Source organism: Colletotrichum paranaense (assembly GCF_030867605.1).
Source record: "Colletotrichum paranaense strain IMI 384185 chromosome Unknown Scaffold_4.1, whole genome shotgun sequence".
NCBI lineage: Eukaryota > Fungi > Ascomycota > Sordariomycetes > Glomerellales > Glomerellaceae > Colletotrichum > Colletotrichum paranaense.
In genome coordinates, this window is record NW_026848962.1 from 125428 (window position 1) to 144096 (window position 18669).

At 53.6% G+C, this 18669-nt stretch overlaps 6 protein-coding genes across 6 annotated transcripts; 3 read left to right on the forward strand and 3 right to left on the reverse strand.

Annotated features, from left to right (window-relative positions):
- Positions 1 to 315: 315 nt before the first annotated feature.
- CPAR01_05025 (glutathione S-transferase domain-containing protein) lies at positions 316 to 2634 on the forward strand (the record flags this gene model as incomplete). Its single annotated transcript, XM_060489304.1, has 5 exons — positions 316 to 980; positions 1064 to 1583; positions 1655 to 1749; positions 1821 to 2004; positions 2254 to 2634. The coding sequence occupies 5 exons, from the start codon at positions 316 to 318 to the stop codon at positions 2632 to 2634; spliced, it is 1845 nt and encodes a 614-aa protein (XP_060350770.1).
- Positions 2635 to 2872: 238 nt separating this feature from the next.
- Positions 2873 to 5385, reverse strand: CPAR01_05026 (phosphate transporter; the record flags this gene model as incomplete). The annotated part of the gene is made up of 8 exons (XM_060489305.1): positions 2873 to 3291; positions 3356 to 3829; positions 3947 to 4391; positions 4449 to 4531; positions 4600 to 4621; positions 4703 to 4973; positions 5046 to 5134; positions 5299 to 5385. 8 exons carry the CDS (start codon positions 5383 to 5385, stop codon positions 2873 to 2875), a joined length of 1890 nt encoding a protein of 629 aa, XP_060350771.1.
- A 2637-nt stretch (positions 5386 to 8022) lies between these two features.
- Positions 8023 to 9505, forward strand: CPAR01_05027 (uncharacterized protein; the record flags this gene model as incomplete). The annotated part of the gene is made up of 4 exons (XM_060489306.1): positions 8023 to 8282; positions 8340 to 8464; positions 8525 to 9187; positions 9297 to 9505. The coding sequence occupies 4 exons, from the start codon at positions 8023 to 8025 to the stop codon at positions 9503 to 9505; spliced, it is 1257 nt and encodes a 418-aa protein (XP_060350772.1).
- A 916-nt stretch (positions 9506 to 10421) lies between these two features.
- CPAR01_05028 (acetate kinase) lies at positions 10422 to 11738 on the forward strand (the record flags this gene model as incomplete). Its single annotated transcript, XM_060489307.1, has 2 exons — positions 10422 to 11185; positions 11249 to 11738. The coding sequence occupies 2 exons, from the start codon at positions 10422 to 10424 to the stop codon at positions 11736 to 11738; spliced, it is 1254 nt and encodes a 417-aa protein (XP_060350773.1).
- Positions 11739 to 13681: 1943 nt separating this feature from the next.
- On the reverse strand, positions 13682 to 13903 carry CPAR01_05029 (uncharacterized protein; the record flags this gene model as incomplete). The annotated part of the gene is made up of 1 exon (XM_060489308.1): positions 13682 to 13903. One exon carries the CDS (start codon positions 13901 to 13903, stop codon positions 13682 to 13684), a length of 222 nt encoding a protein of 73 aa, XP_060350774.1.
- Positions 13904 to 14202: 299 nt separating this feature from the next.
- Positions 14203 to 15099, reverse strand: CPAR01_05030 (uncharacterized protein; the record flags this gene model as incomplete). Its single annotated transcript, XM_060489309.1, has 1 exon — positions 14203 to 15099. The coding sequence occupies one exon, from the start codon at positions 15097 to 15099 to the stop codon at positions 14203 to 14205; it is 897 nt and encodes a 298-aa protein (XP_060350775.1).
- Between the last annotated feature and the right edge of the window lie 3570 nt (positions 15100 to 18669).

Genomic DNA, 18669 nt, shown 5'->3' on the forward strand with positions numbered 1-18669 from the left:
AAAAGAACTTAACAAGAAGAGGACTGCCTGACCACATTTGACGGTGCCTGTAGACATGAAATGGCAGCCCCAGATGAAGTAGCGTTCGTGGTGCTGGTGATGGTGGTTGCGATGGCCAAAGCTCGTCGGGCCCGTGCACCAGTTGCCGCCTTGCCGCACCCCGGCCGCACGTTGCTGAGGTAAAACCACTGGGCACCCAACGTCGACCAACACTCGTCATCCACTTTTCCCCAACCACTGCGGCGTCGACGAAGGCACGACGCATTAAAGCAGCAACACGCCGCATCTTTTTGAACACCCACCCGCGTGCGTCAAATGCCAGCAGGTCCGTCCTCGCCGTTTGAAGTCTCTCCAGCGAGCAGGGGCGAGACCATCCCTCCGCATAGTCTCCACCCAGCTGCCCAGCAGCTACAGCAGCCGCCACCGCCACCTCCGCCTTTTGCTACCGGTGCCGATGCCGGTGCCGTAACCCACTTCCGCCCCGGCTCCGGCCCCCCTACTAACAACGGGTCTTCCATCGACATGTCTGGGATGGAGGCCCACCAATCGGTATTTCATGCCGAACTCTCACGAGATCAGGATGTACACATAACTTCTGCCGCAGACGGGCAAACTGAGCAGCAGCATGCTGTAGCAGTGCCTGGTGTCGGTGGCAGTGGTTTTGGACCAACGGGCCCGTCACCGTCCAATATTTCACACCGGTTAGTCCATGGCCCCGTGATGGAGCCATCGCCAGTTCAGCATGGCCAGTTTGGTATTTTGGCGCCGGGCCTTGCAATGCCAGAAGCCATTACGATTGAGACGGGCGAGTCTCTTGTCGGGCCCGCCGGATTCATCCCTATCGACGGTACCACTACCCCCGGATGGAGGCCACACGGCAGTCTTTTGAGCACAAAATGGGTCCTCGACCCCCCGAACCTCGATGAGTGGCGGCAGAAGCTGTTTGACGCAGATGGCCTCATCATTCTCACTCATGAGCAGTCCGTTATTCCCCTACTCCAGCCGCAGCTGCAGCAGCACTGCCCAACAACCCCAAGGTACCATTGTCTAACCATGTCAAAAGATTCGAAACCTACTTTCCACACGTAGACAATGTCTACTCCCACCGCTCGACCCAAAACTACAAGAAGAAGCCCTTCATCTCGCACTACTGGGACTGCCGCCTCAAGGGCCGCCCTCCAGGCACCAAAAAGTCCGACGACCCGACCAAGAAGCGCCGCAACCGCATCTCGCGCAAGCTCAACCTGTGCGACGTCAAGATCAAGATCACAGAGTATTTCCCGGGCGCCACCCTCCACGACGTCGACGACGGCACCTACGTGCCTCTGAACGGCGGCCAGGCGCTCAACGGGGCGCACACCGTGCTCGCGCCGCCCGGGGAGAGGGAGCTGAGGGTCGCGCCCGCCACGCCGAACAACTTGCCCGCGCCCGGGCAGAAGTTTTGGACAATTCAGCGGGTTAATGGCCACATCAGCGTCAGCGGCATCCCTGGACCGCATCAGCATACCCTAGCCAAGAGCGACGAGGTGAAGAAGAATAGTATACAGCGGTATCTTGCTAAGCATAAGACCGATGCAGCCAAGGTGAGGGTTACTTACATTACGCTGATAGTGAAGATGCCTCCCCAGAAACTGATACCATGTCGCTGAAATAGAATGATGGGCCTAGAAAGGCAACGGGCCGAGCTCACTGGACCATCAAGAAGCATGAGAAAGAGAGCGATCTGAAGCTGTATTCCGCATGTTACTGGTTCGTCCTTTCTCTGGCAGAACTCTCCATCTGTCTCTCATATATCAATCTAATTACCTCCCTCCCTTCAGCCCCTTTTCTCAGAGCGTCTGGATCGCACTCGAAGCAAAGGGCCTAGCGTACCAGTACTGCGAAGAAGATCCCTACAAGGTGGCCGCATCGCAACCGCTGCTGGAAGCAAATCCCAGGGGAACCGTCCCTGCGATACGGCAGGGCGACTGGGCTTGTGCCGACAGCGGCGTGATATTGGAATATGTCAGTCTAAACTCCTCCGCAGATGCGCTTGCCCCCTTCCTCATCGAACTCCCTCTTTGTTAATCATTCGCAACATTGCCGGCTATACAGCTCGAAGACATGGACAGTACCATCCCACTCTTCCCATCCGACGTAAAGCTCCGCGCAAATTGTCGACAATGGATAGGTCATGTTAGTCATACTCCCTCCCTTGTCTTCTAGGCAAGCATCAGCACCATCATAGTCCTAACACAGAGTATCCAACCTTAGATAAACACCCGTCTCGCCCCAGCATTCTACCGCCTCCTCCGCAGCCCTGATCCGACCCTGCGACCGCAGTACATTGAGCGCCTCCAAAACGCGATCAAGGACCTCGTTCTCGCCGCCGACGAGGAAGGACCGTTCTTTCTGGGCAACACAATGTCCCTCGTTGACGTACACTTTGCGCCCTTTGCCGTCCGTCTCTCGCGCGTCCTGCAGCCGATGTGCGGGTGGCCTGCGCCCGCGCCGGGTTTGCGCTGGGCGAAGTGGCTTGACGCGCTCGAGAGCAACGTGCACGTACAGGCTACGACGAGCGGGAAAGCTGTGTATGCTGAGACTGTGGAGTTTTTGCAGGTGGCTCTTGATCCGGATGGACAGCTGAGCATTTGAATACCGTTTGTGGAGGAAGTTTTTGCTTGGTGGATGGGTGATAAGCGTGAACATAACTACTTGGGGGACGAGAAGGATGGTGCGTAGTGAAACAGATCACAATGATTATGTATGTGGATTGGCCGAAAAAAAAGAGGTCAAGATTTCCACTGCCCTCAAGCCAAATTATTCGAACCAGACTATTCATCCTAGGTATCCTGAAAGATGGTTTAATCCCCAACTGTTCAAAACATTCTTCTTACGGATTCGTTGCCTGCGAAGGCGAAGGCGACACCCTCCTCCTCTTCAGATCATGCCACTTTTCCTTGACAGTAATCACCTCGCCTAGTTGCCTCGCCCTCTCACGCCCCTCTCCCAGCTCCTCGAGCGTTTTCTGCTCCAGCACGCGCCGCCCGGTGTCCTCGTCAATGACCCACCGCTGGGAGTCGGGCAGATAGGCCCAAGAGAAGACGGCGCCGACGGCGACAAAGGAGCCAAAGAGCAAAAAGATGAGTCCCTGCCGATTGACGGCGGTGTAGGACGAGTTGATGCCATACACGACGAGGAGGGCCACGATGCTACCCAGCTTTCCGGCGGCGGCGGAGATGCCGTGGCAGGTGCAGCGGTAACAGGTTGGGAAGATTTCCGCTGGGATGATGAAGGTCAGGGTGTTTGCCCCTGGAGGAACAAAAAACCATCTGTTAGTTGCTGCCGGCATGTGAGCAATCGAGAAGACACGTACCAAAGTTGAACATGAAGTGGCATAGCGCCACAAATACGACAGTCGCCGGCGCTCCAGGGGTTCTGTTGACGCCATAGTATACACAACCCGTAATGACAAATAGTATAGCCAGAACGAAAAAGGAAACTGTGAGCCAAAGTCTTCTCGGGATCCTATTGGCAGCGACGACAAAACAGGCACTGCCGGCGATCGAGGCGATGGACACAGTCAACAAATACTGCTTAGCCTGTTCCAGAAGCACATCATAGATGGTGTTGCAAGGTAGAGTTGCGTCCGTCTGCCAGACCGGAAGGCCGGTCTGGCTCCATAGTCGTGCGGTTGCGTTGCCGTCAGGAAACTTGGAGTTCCAGCACGGTAGCCGGTCGTCGATGGGCGTCGGTCCCGTGGTCGCCCACATGTCTGACAGAGTCCCTCTATTATCAAGACTGAGACCATAGAAGCTTACATCAAGGAAAAACCATGTTGCAGCGGTGCCTGCGTCATGGTTAGTATATGTGTGCTGTCAAACACAAGAGGCCACAACTGTGAACTCTCAAGACCCAAGACGATGTCTCGTAATTCAACCCGTAGAGAATTGGGCGAAGAGCTCACCTAGTAGGTAGTACCAATTTCCGTCTTCGATGAAGTACCTGTAAAGATCCTGCTTAGAAAATTGGATGGGCATAGGCTGTTGTGAGTTGGTTGGTTGCATCCCATCTTGAGGGGTCATGGGGTAGCCGGCTGTCGCGCCAGCAGGAGCGCCGTATACTCTCTGCGTGTTTCTCAAGGCGATACCGGGCTTGTTCCTGACCTCGAGACTGTATAATCCGCAGTCGAACAAAAAGAACCGGAAAATGATGGCTAAAAGAGCGGGGACGGCGCCAGAGCCGATGACGATGCGCCAAATGCCATCGACGGCGCGGCGACATTCCCTATCATATTTCGTGTCGAGGCCACACTGCATGGCTTGTAGGCCCTCGCTTTTGTCACGACCGACGAGAACCCAGAGGCCGACAAGTTGGGCAAGAGCTTGGCCTATGGGCTGCATCATGAATGTCTAACACTTTTGGTTAGTAGTGAGGTCCTAGGACTTAAAAGTTACTCGCTGACTGACAGAAGAGATCATAGTTCCCCTGGACTGAGTGCTCGACCATTCTGAGGTTATGACTGCGCTAAGGGGATACTCGGCACCGATGCCTTTTGTTCTTGAGTTAGTCGTGGTTGTTCGAGCCGAATCAACGGAACGGCCGAACTTGGTTGCTCACCGATACCCATCACGAAGCGCCACTATAAGAGTTCCAGATGTCAGCTGAGAAGATCCTCAACGGAGAGTGGAGAAGAGAAGTGAAACCGGCGGTAGTAACTCACCCAGATGAAAAGAGCCAAGAAGCTCATGTCATCGAAGCCATAGCTGCTAGTGGCAACACCAATTGTCGACACAATGACAAGTACAAGCTCAATGCCATAAAGGCGTGTTCGTCCATAAAAGTCGGCCAGAAAGCCAAAGAGCAATTGACCAATCACGGATCCCAGAAGAGTGAAGAAGTTGATGAGCAGCCCTTGCCATCTTTCGCCGGGTGAAGGCCAGTATACAAATGCTATGGAGGCAAGAATAACATTTGTGGAAAAGAGGTTGTAGCTACGCAATATAGTCAATGTACTGCTGTTAAATGATCACATTCTAGGTGAGAGCATTGAGAGGATAGCTCACGAATCTGTTAGAAAACCCGATGCGGCTACGCCCCAAATACGCAGGTTCCACGAGTTGAGGTCGAGCTCATAACGCAACTGACTGCGGTCCTGGAAAAATGATGAGCTAACGTCCGATGTAAGATGCGATGAAGGATCGAAGCAGCTGTCAAGGTGTCGGGATGAGGCTAAGTAAGAGCTAAAGGCGCACCGAGGCGAGTGGTGGCGTAGGAACAGGAAACCAGAGACGGGACGAAATCGGTAAGTGAACGTACCTGAATATCGCGAGCGGACAAGGCGGAGCTGTCACTGCCTAAGTAGCCCCGGTTTCTTCTCACGAGAGGGTCGGGCAAAGCCGACATGGCTGCCGCTCGACTTTCTCGAGGTGATTCACTATCTACGATCGGTGGATGAGAATAGGGAGGCACGGCTTCGTTGAGCGAAGTGAGACTTGTGATACGGGGCAGTAGCTATAATACACAGTCAACCCTTGAATTGATAAGTGCTGCGCTACCAGAGTATGAGGCGAGACAGGCTCACGCAGCAGCGCGTGTTATGCTTACTGTGTAGATGCAGGAGAGGTCGGATAGTCGGATTGGGGAGGGGGAAGTATGGGTCGCAGTGAGCGGGACCCATCTACAAGCAAGGGTATCTTAATCGCAAACGTAGTTGACAAAAGGCCATTGAGTTGGTTGAGTGTAAAGAGTTGATTTTGTCGAGTAGGAGTCATAAATGACGGTGCGGAAAAAATGGGAAGAGAGCCTGAAGGAACACTCGGGAGCAACTCAGTCCTAAGGTGATCAAATGAAGAAAGAGTGAAGCCGAGCAAGGAACGTTGAGTAAGAAGGTAAGGTTGACAGGACAGGACAGGACAGGACGCTAACCACAGAGCAGGCTGACCGAGGGCTGCCAAGCGCTGAAAAGACTAAGTGAGTACGGAGTAGGTACCTAGGTAAGGTAGGAAACCGCAGGCTTGGATTCTGATTTTCGGCGAGGAAAGAAAAAGGTTGCGGCAAATCTTGACAGAATCCCCTGGTTCAATCAAGGTAAGGTAAGCAACTTTCCATTGACAATGACCCCCACCTATTAGCAACCAACCAATGTGGCCGTATTCGTCCAGAGGCTGTCAATAGTCTATATTGCGTCTCTCAACCGAGCCCAGTGCTATGTCTAACTGACCAGGACTGGCCATATCCTCGGGATGAGGTAGTTGAACATCGATAGTGAGTGAACATGCATGCTCCGGCGTCAAAGAAAGCTACCTTGGGCTTAGGTTAACGTGAGACGGGCAGGGAGATGTCGCACCCTAGAGCTATCTAAGCACGCACCATATGCATTGCCTCGCTGAACATCGTGATCCCCAAACTTGGCCTGACAGACACTAAGTCCTCAGGCTTCTGACAGTGTGACTATGGACTGCAAGAACTCGATCCGTTACGCCCGTACATGGAGCCATCATGTTGAGCGTTGAGCAGGTGCGCAGCCTACTGGCAGCGGACATGGTGGCAGCAGGAACAGACTAGACTGGACCAGAATAGTTCAGTAGGGGCATGGGCCATGTAGGTGGGCACAGAGCTGAGAGCATGACGGGAATTCCCAGTACCAGTCGCTTGAGCATGCCGTCGCTTCAGGCGCTGTCATTGGCCGACCCAACCTGACGGCGGCGGGCACCTTGAACTGGATTTGGTACGTCCAACCCCACCTACGCAGTACTTCAATACTCGATCCATCTCGCGGTATCCCCATCCGTAAATCCCATTGTCTACCTTACCTTTGGTAGGGAAGGTATCTACTGTAGGTACTCTGTACCGATACCGAAGATAGGGTTCCTTCCCGTGGTACAACGTAGCACTCATTTACCTTGGGTACGCTGCATCGCAAATGCTAGACCGGAGCATGCTTCATGTTGCTCTGAGACTGAGTACCTGGCCATGGGTGCATAAACTAGGTAGGTAGGGCAGATGGGTGAAAGAGAGAGTTACGGTTGAAGCCTACACAATTGGTTGAGGTAAGCGAGACAGTTTACCGGCGGACCGTTGACAATTTTAGTCTCCGGTACGGCGGTACCCGACCAATTCTTCGGATCCTCGTCCGCACCCGGGACCCTGTGGTATTCCCATTTCCCTCCTACCTTACTGCATGCTAGGCATCCCGTCGCAGTAAGGTAAGGTACTGTTCCGAACGTCCTTCCCCCTTATTTGCCTGCCCTTCATCTACCAAAGTCCATCCCGCCAACAGACGGGATCCCCCCTCGTCTGCCATCTGACTCCGCACCCGGCCCTTCACCACCAACATATTGTGACCCCGCTCCGTCCGTCAAATCGTCCCCCATCCTCGCTTGACTTTCGGAAGCCGCGTCTTTGTCTGCTTCAACCATACCAACTCAATTACCCAAGGTACTTAACTCTTCTCCAACATCAAGCCTCGCTTTACCACGGCGCCGTGCTAGTCTTGTGCCAGGTCACAACCTCCACCGGCCCCGTTCCCGGCACTGGTATTGGCACCTGCTTTGCTGACGGCTTGGCTATTAGATTTCTCTAACGGTACCCGACCTCTTAGGCGCCACTATCCGTACTATCTCAGAAATATCAAGCTTGCACCCTGCCGGCCGTCACTTGCCTCGGCGCCCCTCGTTCCTTCTCCGTCTGCGACACAGCCATCCGCCTTATCGTCCTTTCCCAACATTAGTTTGATGCTAGGTGCAGCGCCTGTCGCCCCTTCGCCCCGTGCAAAGCTCCAGGACCATCGCTACCTCGAGCGAGGAATTGGCACCCGTATACCTTCTCGCCGTCGCATCCTCCCGCCGTTTGAATGCATCCGTCCCGAGATCTAAGCGCGCTTACCCTCCTGACGACCACACGATTTCGAACCGCCAGACGAATCGGCCATATACTCAAATCTCCAACACCATGCCATGATTGCCATCTCAACTCCCCGCAGCCTTTTATTGATTTGTTGACAAGGCTCCGAGACAAGAACTAGGCCAAGGCCTTTCAAGCATGGCCGCCTCGTCTTCCTCCGGCTCGTCTTTTACCTCCTCCTCCCTTGGCCGGCCCCCTTCCTACGGCCAGCCATACGCAAGCCCCATTGACTCGACCTGGACACCAACGTCAGGCGCCTCGACGATATCGGCTCTCACCTCCGAGGCCTCAGCACCGCACGCCTCTCTTCATCCTCTAGATCTTGGACCTCCAGGCTATCAAGCAACTATGTACCATTTTTCTACTACTCGATTCGAAGCCCCTCTTTCCAAATCTCCGTAACCATACATCTCGAAAGTAGTCTTTGCCCCTTTCTGACTCTTGTTGATCTTCAGAACCCTCTTTGAGAATACCCCCAACGAGCGCACGGTTTATCTTGGCCCTTGGGAGGTTGTCGGCTCCGAGCAGCGTCGCGTACTATGGCAGTGCAGCTACCAGAGCGAGCTTCTTGAACACTTCCGTACCTCATCCCCCGCATCAATCATCCGAGCCAGGGGCCATCATTCTGACCATAGTTTAGTTCCGTCCGATGTGCCCGCCGACATCTTTCCTCATACCTTGCACGCCCGTCATCGTCCATACACAGATTCTTGCGAACTCGAGCTTTTTGTCAGCTTTCGCGAGCCACATAGAGTCAGATACACTACCGGCGAAGGTGTGGTGGTTCATGACCATCTTACCGAGGTCAAGTACGAGTTCACCACCGTGGAGAGCTCTATACGCTTCCAGGGAGATATTCGTCGGAAAGACTTGGTTGACTACTACGATGTTGACGTCGTCTGGTCCGATCAGCACGGAAGAACGGACGGCTTTGGTAATATTAGGGGCATGGGATTGGTACAGAGGCTCAAACTCTGGAGGGACCGATACTCGACTTACCACTCGCTGACCGTTCTTGCAAATCGTGCGAGTGGCCGGCAATATCGAGAATACGAAATCCACAATTTTGAGGGCGAACTGCGTAACCGCGACGATCGACACCGCCAGGTCCGCTTGACAGTTCGCGGAAGTCGACGCAGCAGCGCTCCCGATAACAGCAGTTCCCGCTCACGCTTCAACCTGGCACAACGAATGCGTCCCCGCGTGCGTTCCGGTTCTCAAGGGGGCCCATCGACTTCTGACGGAGCACCGTCGGGCACACTGAATATTCGCTATATAGGCGTACAGTTCAGTAAACGTGAAGGTATGGCGAACCACTTCTTAGCAGGCATTGAGCGGCTCGTTGCGAAATTATCACACCCTTGCTACCCCACCTTGAAAAGGGATATGGACATTTGACTTACACGGAATAGATTACCTTCGGTTTTTGGAGAGTTGGGTCGTAGCGCACAGCTCCGACAGCGAGTTTCACGGCATACCTTTTCCTGCCCACCATGTTGAGCTGCCATCGCCGGAAATGCTTCCTGGAGAAATGTCCGAACTGCCGTCCCCTGATATCTCTCGAGGCTTGGAGCCAGTGGTGGAGCCCCCAGATCCTTATGAGTCTGACTCGGCTGCTTGAACGGCTCCTCGATCGACGACAAACTTCGACTGCAGCCGTTTCAGGCCACAGAACAACAAGTGGATAAGAGGAGTCGGGCTGCCATTGACTGACTCGTCTCTTCGGGTTTGACCTGGCTTATTCTGCAACTTCCGTCATCCACAAGAAGGGAAGATACCTATGAGGTGTAACGCTGCACAGAATCCTGATGGAACGAATCCTGATCGACACCCAGCTCGCGGAATATCGACATCACAACGGAGTGCGCGATGGTGGGTTATGGTTCCACGCAAGAGCTCGCAACTGGGCTTGGTGTATTGCATCAGGCAACTCCAAAAAGTGGTGTGTTATTTGCATGGCTAGAAGGCGCCGCTTTGGGTTCCCGGGTCCGGGCGTTGACAGGTTGGACAGGCCCCACAGAGCCTCCACTTCTGCGCTATCTGGTGGGGTGACAAGGCACGGCGCGGGGTTCCGTAGCTGCCAGCTCCCAGCAGACCCCCGCCCCCAGAAGTCCAATAGCACCATGGAACGTCACCACACCCGGCCAAGGCGGGCGTTTGCAGCGAGAAGAACCTCAGATCATGGTGCCCAGGGCGACACCGCCCACTTCGGCTCTTGACCATTCCACCGCCGACGTCTACTGATGATGCCCTTCTTAAAAGCTTACGATGTCGCCCAATTCAGCTCGTCGTATCTTGACCTGTCTCGTCCAACTGCGTCCTAAATTCAACACATTGATTCTCAATTGTCTAATACGAGACACCACCATCAGGTGGTCGATTCATTTTTCATCGACCGAGCCAACGGACCCAACTGTGGGTTGCATAACACGCCGATCGACCACATCCTGCTGCCGATTCTCGGTTTTGAAAGGCATTCGAGACGAACTCTCCGTTCTTACTGCAGACCACCACTGCACATCCAGATCCTATCCACGATGAAGGTTATCCTTGCCATTAACGCGGGTTCAAGCTCTGTCAAAATCTCGGTGTACTCAGCCGAGCCAAAGCAGTCACCCCGCCAGATTGCAGAGACATCTATCAGTGGTCTGACGGCTCCACCGGCTCAGGTATCGTACACCCGCGGCGGCGTTGAAGTCAAGAAGAACGAGGATCTGGAGGATAAGGTGTCTACACAAGATGATGCTTTCAAGGTGCTTCTAAAGACCCTGATTGATGACGCAGAATTGCCCGAGATCAAGCAAAAGGCCGATATTGCCTTGACATGTCACCGCATCGTGCATGGAGGCGACTATCCGTGCTCCCAAGTTATCACCCAGGACACATATCATCACCTAGAGGAGCTCAGCGACCTTGCCCCGCTGCATAACGGCCCGGCCCTTGATATCGTAAACTCTTGCGTGGAGCAGCTGCCCGACGCTGTCAACGTTGCATGCTTTGACACACAGTTCCACTCCACCATCCCCGATCACGTCCGCACGTACCCCATCAACCAAGAAATAGCTAAAAAGAACCACCTCAGAAAGTTCGGATTTCATGGCGTCAGCTACTCCTTTATCACTCGGTCCGTCGCCGAGTTCCTCGGTAAGGAGACCAAAGACTTGAACATCATCGCTCTTCATCTGGGGAGTGGTGCAAGCGCTTGCGCCATCCGAAACGGCCAGAGTTGGGATACAAGCATGGGATTGACGCCCGTTGCCGGCTTGCCCGGGGCTACGAGAAGCGGGAATGTAGATCCGAGGTAAATCGTAGCCAACGTTCGTTGCGCGTGTTTAGCAGCTAGCTAACTTGTGTGTGCGCACAGTCTCGTCTTTCACTACGCGAGTGACGTCGGAAAGCTCTCCCCTAATTCAACGTCAAAGTTGCATCTTACCGAGGCTGAAGAAATTCTCAACAAACAAAGCGGATGGAAGGCCCTGACAGGAACGACCAACTTCGGTGTCATTGCTTCTTCGGACGAGCCTACGCACAGACTCGCGTTCGAAATTTTTGTTGACAGGATATGCGCCTTCATCGGCTCCTACTTTGTCGCCCTTCATGGCGATGTGGATGCATTGGTCTTTGCCGGTGGCATCGGCGAGAAGAGCGATAAGCTACGGAAACGCGTCGTAGAACAGTGTACCTGCCTTGGCTTCACCATCGACGACGAGCTCAACAGCAGGAAGATTGTCGATACGGTGCAGGAAGTCGGTAAGAACAGAGCCAAGTGTCGTACACTGGTCTGTCAAACGGACGAGCAGTATGAGATGGCAAGACTCTGCACAGAGAAGGAGGAACTCTGGAAACAGCAGTAGTCTTCAGCTCGTGTCAAGGGGCAGCCGTCGGTTTCTCAACGATCGCGATGAGCTGTTGATGTTGCACAGGTTTGCTCCGATGATGAAAGGCACTGGCGTATGGGGCTGGCGCAATAGTTCTGGGTTGAGACAGACGGATAATTAGAGGTGCCAACACCGGAGGCGGGGCTCAAAGGGCTACAAGATAGACTTAATGGAAAGACGAAACCATCCACCGAATTGAGCCGCCCTCAAGACCACTTAAACAGTCCATCAGCCAGAGCAAAAGACGCCCATGTGCTCATACGCCCTAGCCTCACCGCACACCCCCGCAGACCTCGTGGGAAGGAAACCGTTTGCGCAGCGATCTAGCGTATACCGGCCAACGAGCGTGGGATGTTCCAACTTACATTCCAGCGGCGAGCGGGTAAGTGGCCTGCGTCGTTTTACTTGACAGCGTCCACAATATCCCAGGCAACAACAGGTGGACCGATCCGGGTTACCATTCACGCCTCGTTCCATTCCAACGGGAGATGCAGGCTTGAGGTAGACGGTGCCTTGTCTCCGGGGTGTGTAGAAGACAGAAAGCGGAAGGGGGAAAAGTAAAGAGGTGGTAGAGGAGGCAGAAAATAGAGACATGTGGTGGTTTTTTTCCGGCTTTACAGGCGCAAAAGATCGACCTTAACGGGATCACGCTTTCAAGGGAAATCACACGATACGGTACACTTTTTAACTACACAATACGCGCAATGTGCCCCAAGCACGCGCTCAACGCAATATAGTGATTTCGATACGAAAACCGCCATGCAATTCGGGATGGGCAAGCTGCCCGAAAATAGAGACATATCCGTACGCATTGGATGCCATGTTCGGGCCGAGGAGGTCAAGTAGAGTTAGTTGCTGTGGTGGTTCTTGTCCATGTTTCAAAGGACCCAAAAAAAAAAAAAAATCGCGAGGAGAAGCAAGGACAGAAAGGTAAGAAAGAAAAGAAAAACAGTAGATCGAGATCTTCAAATCGTTGCTGCTGCTGCTGCTTGCTTGGGATCCGACGGGATGGGCAATGCGGCGTGGCATGACAGCCCCCGAACACCTAGGAACGTCGAAGTTCAAAACACATACATGCAATGCTAGAGAATTTCTCCCCAACCGCCACCCCCCTCCTCTTCCCAGACAAACATCCCTGTACTCCGTTGAGATAGGCATCTCTCCTATGCCGGACTTGGGATGGAGAACGAGAGACACGCACGGGAAGACAGGACTGAACGAACCTCTGGAATTTGTCTTTAACCGTCTGATCGGGATCACAAAGGCTCATCAGCGTGGGAAAATGGGGGAATTTTGCTTGGGGGCCGCGCGGATTCTGGTATGTCTTGCCCATGCCGTGTAGGCTCAAACAGCTAGGCGGTGGGTTGGAATGCATCGTGGGAATTTTGATGTGTTTTGTTTTTTTTTTGTCTTTCTTTGCCTTCTCGTTTACCAGCTGCGTGGCACAGAGACACGATGGTGAGACAAAAATGCCTTCTTGGGAACTTCTCTCGTGATGTTTCGAAGAACATCGTGATGGTTGGGTTAGCCAGCCACTTTGGTGACTCTACTCACGTAAAGACAGCGAATGAAGAGGGCAGAAGTGAACATGCTTGTTCAACGTGTGTTTGTATTTCTTTTTTTTTTTTTTTGACCTCGCCGTCGGCTATAAACCAAGACGACAGGCAGTGGGAGTGATATCGACATTGGGACGGACTCCCAACTTCCCATCCACTCATGTGTGTAAGTGGTCTATGAGAAAGATCGTCCACCCCCGGTCTTGGGCGCAGCTGGTATCTAGAATCCGCGCGCCCATCCATGAAAACTCACTCTCCAACTTTCCAGCATCCTCATCATCCCAGTTTTCTTCCAAAAAGAGAGCCTGTCTGGGAAACCTCGTGTATATGTATCCCATTCCTAACCAGGAATAGCCTTTTTCCTCATCTTAAAACAAACAATCGCAGTGATGCGTCTGCCCCTCGGTACTGATTGAATCGAGGATTCGGGTATGTGTACGAAACCGTGAAGAAACCAACGCCGTGTAGAGAAGAAATCCGCCCCCCGGGTTGAAAACCTCCGCGGTTCAAAAACAAAACGTGATATATAACGCCGCGCCATTTTTGTTGCCTTGTTTCCCTTCCGTGTATGTGCAGGTACGCCATTCGTATGCTTTGCGACCCTCTATCACTCCGAATGACAACATAAAATCAACTAAAAACTAGAAAAGAAGGAAACGTGGGAGAGGAAAGACTCCTCAATGCGAGGGGTTAATCACCCGTCACAATCGAGAGCCACCGTGCGAAGTTCTCCACACCGTTGGCCATAGGAACGGCCGAAAGAAATAGAGAATGATGGGGTATTATATAGGACACGCTGCAAGAGTCCACCGGGTATAAGTGTTGAAACTGCCCAAGAGGGAGAGATAGAAGAGACATGCAATCGTTCTGATCCCAACAAAACTCTATGCACCTTCTTGGCAAGCGACAGCCATAGCCAGCGCGTCCAGGCCGCTGCTGGGTGTTCTTGCAGCGCTGGGGCGGCTTACAAGCGGCATGTGCAGGCCGCGAAGATCCCATGCGCCGCTAGCAGCGGGGGATGGGAGAGGAGCTTGGCCGGGAGGATATCCGTAAGGAGACTCGCCCTCCCACATGGGCTGGTCGCGGGAAGCACGGTTGCTGGCGGCAGCGGCCCTAACGGATGATGAAGAGGACCTGCGTCCGGATGCTGATAGACCGCCCATTGAGGGACGTGAAGCCTTCGCGGAGGTGGAGGAGCGAGACTTGTCCTTGTAGTGAGTCTCGAGATGCTGCTTCATGTTGTCCGCTCTGGTGAACTTCTTTTGGCAGCCGTGGAAAGTGCATTGAACAGCCTTCTCGGCAGTGTGGATCTTGGAGTGACGAGAGGCATGACCTGAAGTGGTGAAGGTCTTCTCGCATCCGTGGCTGTCGCGGTAGCGGCAAGGGTATCTCTTGCCCGGGCGTTCCGGCAAGGGTGATGTTGCTGAGCTGTCCTCCTCATACGAAGCTGCACGGCTATTGTTCGCGTACGCAGGGCGCTTTGCGGGCATGTCGTAGTCGTCGTACATGGGTTGGCCAGGGAATGCGCCTACTCTAGAAGGGTCATACGAGGTAGGAGTCATGGGCGAAAGAGGATCGTTGCTCGCGTTGGAGTCGTAAGAGTCGGAGCGGAGGAGCTCAGGAGTGTGAGGTGAGGAAGAGTTGCTTCGTGGTGCCGGGTGGAAGGGTTGTGAGATGACCTGGTTGACTGTGCGGAAGTCCATTCTTTGGTGGGCGGGTTGGGCGATAGGCTCGTCGTTCAGGAGAGAGACCTGGCGGCCGGTAGCATCTCGGGCATGCATTTTGGAGAGATTGGACATATATCCGGGTTGAGGAGCTGTGATTGACTCGAGGTGGAATATTGTTCCTTTGTGTATTCTTTGATCGAATAAAAGAGGTATCAAGTCTGTGTTGTTTTTGGCGACGAGGCCCTACTGTGTCCCACTAGTGATTAATGTAGAGAGGTTGTTGACGATGTGGTCGTGCCTGGGATGGTCGGCCTGTATAAAGTAGTATTTGGAAAGGATCCGGAAAGTTGATGTGAGGTGAGGCTGGGCAATTGGTGAAGAGAGAGTAAGAGGTAGTGGTGCAGCTAATCAAGCCGCAGGAGGGTGAGGCGCAAGTGAAGTATTATACCAGCCAGGAGAGAGATGCGGATCGAGGCAGAGAGGAGGTAGAAAGCTCGGGAGGTCAGCGGGCAGAGGGGGGTGGGCCGAAGCAAAGTATCTCAACGAGGGGACCTGGGCCGGTCGGCATGGATGGAGGGAAAGGGAAGGAGTGTGCAGAAAGCTGAATGGGGTGGAGGAGTGTATGGGAGTGTTTGGAGAGGGGAAAAGAATTGGGTATAGGGTAGACCAGAGATGAGCATGGGGCATGGGAAAGAGAATTGCGCACCTTTGGCACCTTGTGGTCGCTGTCTGGGATGCCACAAAAGGTACGTGGGTTGAGGTACCGGACCTCTCTGTAGTGAGATGAGGTACCTTCACGCACCTCAGCAAAAAGAGGTACCTCACCTCAGTGAGGCAGGTAGGTCCTGGGTTTACCTCAATGTGCCTGGAGACTGAAGTCAGGGTGTCAGTATGTGTCTTCCCCCCCCAGCGGCGACAACGACAGCAGGCAGTGGCGCACCTGTACGTACCTGACAGCCTTCTTGATTCGGGCAGGGGTCGAGAATGAGTGCGAAGAGAAAGTACGTACCCTGGCAAGGAAAGGCCGGAGCCACAGCGTGGAAGGTCCGGTCGTGAGGTAGCCACCGTGTGCGACACCCCCTTCAGACCACCCCCCCTTGGCGACCCCCAAGTCCCCTCATCAGGGCCACTCTCACTCTCACTCACTCCAGGAGAGGTGCCTCTCTCTCTTCGTTATTACGAGCACCCCTTGCTCAGCGGTTCCAGTTCCAATTCTCTCTGCAGGGTAGCTCCCCGAGTCTTCGCGGCGGGCGGCTACGCACCCCGGGGTGGGGTATGTGTGGACTCTCCTCCTTTCCCCTCTCCTTCTCTGTTTTCGCTCTCACACTCTGGGGCCTCTTCCGGGGCTTATTGTCTAGGTACTTCTCAAAAAAAAAAAAAAAAAAAAAAAAAAAGGCTCCCGCGGAAGAGGGAGAGGGAGAGGGGACTCGACGCACGATGGTAATCTCTAAACTCTCAACTTCCCGTACCTTTCTGTATCGGTAGGGGCTGTCGTGATAACAGCATTATTGGATGTCCATGTCATTTTGCCTTCATAGACATTCGAGCCGAACTACCCTGCATTCTCGGCTTCCTGACAAAATTGACCAAGAGTTTTCTGCTTCCGAGACCGACAGTTTACGAACGAGTGACATGGTCTGAGTGGGTGATGCGCAGCCAAGTTTTCCGCCTTTTACACATAATTTTTTCTCTCTCTTGCACTCCAAGGCCCCTCCTCTCATTTGCTGTGTATCGTACACCCCTGGTCGCTTATCCCCATTCTATTATCCATTTAATGACCTGAAGCAGTCTTGTATTTTTATTTTTATTTTTTTTCAACCAGCCCCGATCCCAATCGATCAGTCTATCCCCTCTCCTACCTCTAGGCTCTAGCCTCACATGCGACGCAGACCGACAACAGAAGACGGTTCCTGGGCCGGCCATATGCCTGCTGGTGACCGTGTGTGCCTGGCTTGCTGGCTTTTCCCTGGTCGTTCCATCCTGTTCTGGGCCCGTTGTGCTGTCGATTTCGATCGGGATTGCGCATGCCATTTGCCCTACGGTGCCAACTTCCTTGCTTTCGGGCCTCGCTTGGTGACAAGGGACCAGGACTTGCATTCAGTCATTTCCTCCTTTTGGCAACATCTCCACCTGTCTGAGCCGGCAAGAAACCCTATATCGTCTTTTAAACAACGATCGATCAACTTGCGAGCTGAGTTGACCGTAGTCTGAGGAGATGAAGTTCCGGCGCGTCAAACCACCATCGGGAGGTCTCGTGTGCTTCTCTTTCCGCCAATGCTCTTCGCTTGAGACTGCACGCAACTTTACAGACTGAGCCGTCTGGACATCGCTACTGTTCACATGGCCATGGAACCAGTGTAAAATGTCCAGGTGGTCAAGATGACTGCCCTCTGGTGGAGCTTCTCACATTGGAGTTGAAGACGACGTATCCTTTTCCGGCGCACTTCAGATAGGCTCTCCTGAAATCAGCACTATTTTCAGGGTCCTTTCCAATGTTTGCTCTTTTGGCGACAACATGTCTGTCAACCCAGCTGACCACTGGGTGAGCATGAGTCGTTGTGTGCTCCCAAATCCGTCCAGCACACGATTCCTCATAGCCAAATGGGCCTTGTCGCACAGGAATCTTGAGGAAGATCGCGATCTCGAAGAAAAAGTGGACGCACCTGACTCGGCCGTATTTCTCGGACCAGGAGGAGAGTAAGAAAGAAAGAGGAATTTGAGACCCTGCGCGAACCGAGGGCCCGCGAAGGTGACGTCAGTGGTCCGTTGAGGCTGCTAGACGATGCCTCCTCTTTTCAAGCCTGACTATAGCTTAACTAACCGTACTCCGTACCCTGACTACCCAAAGCTTGGGCCCGGGGCGGCGTCGAAGCAAGGCTCTCGATGGTCGAGGTTGTCCACAAACAGTAGACTGCTCACTCGCTGCGGATCCGTGTTATGAAGAGACTCCTGCTCCGACCCAACAAGGCGGGTAGCCTGTTGGAGACAGCGAAGGCCTGCTCAAGGATTCAGAAGAGAAAGGGTCGTCGGCGTTGCTCTTGTGAGGTGTCAGTTGGGACCTTGCGCGTATGGCCGGTCAAGCGGGCCCTCATTATCGTCGAATATCCAGCTATGGTGGTTTAACAACATGCCTTTGTAAATGAAGAGCAACAGCTTGGGACGGCAATGCTCCAAAACCTACCTGGGGGTGAGAGGGTACCTGACTTCGCGCGGCTTCAGCAGTAAGATGCTTCCCTAACTTGGCTGGCGTGAGGTACGAGCAAGGGCAGAAAAGAAGGGGCGGTTGACACACACGCCCCTCCCCCCCCCTCGTCCGACGCAGTCGCCATGTACCTCAAGCTCTGCAGGGCCCCCTCGGTACGTCCTTTGGGGAGGGAAAATTTCCTCCTTCCAATGTCGTCATATCTATGTCAAGCTCATTGCGGTACTTGTAGGTGTGCATTCCGCCCAAAGGTACCGAAACAGAACGACAGGGAAACAATGTACTTCCAGCTCTATGTAGGCTGAACCCCCTCGACCGGGCGTCAAGCCAACTCCACGCGACACGCGAATTCTTTTTTGTTTCGCAACGTTCGTCCTTAGGTTGCGAGAGAAAAGTTGAGTCTCGTTTCAACAGAGAACAGAGATTGACCGTGGTACCTACTGCTGCCGATAGAAAGATGAAGCGCTTTGAAGTGTCCAAAA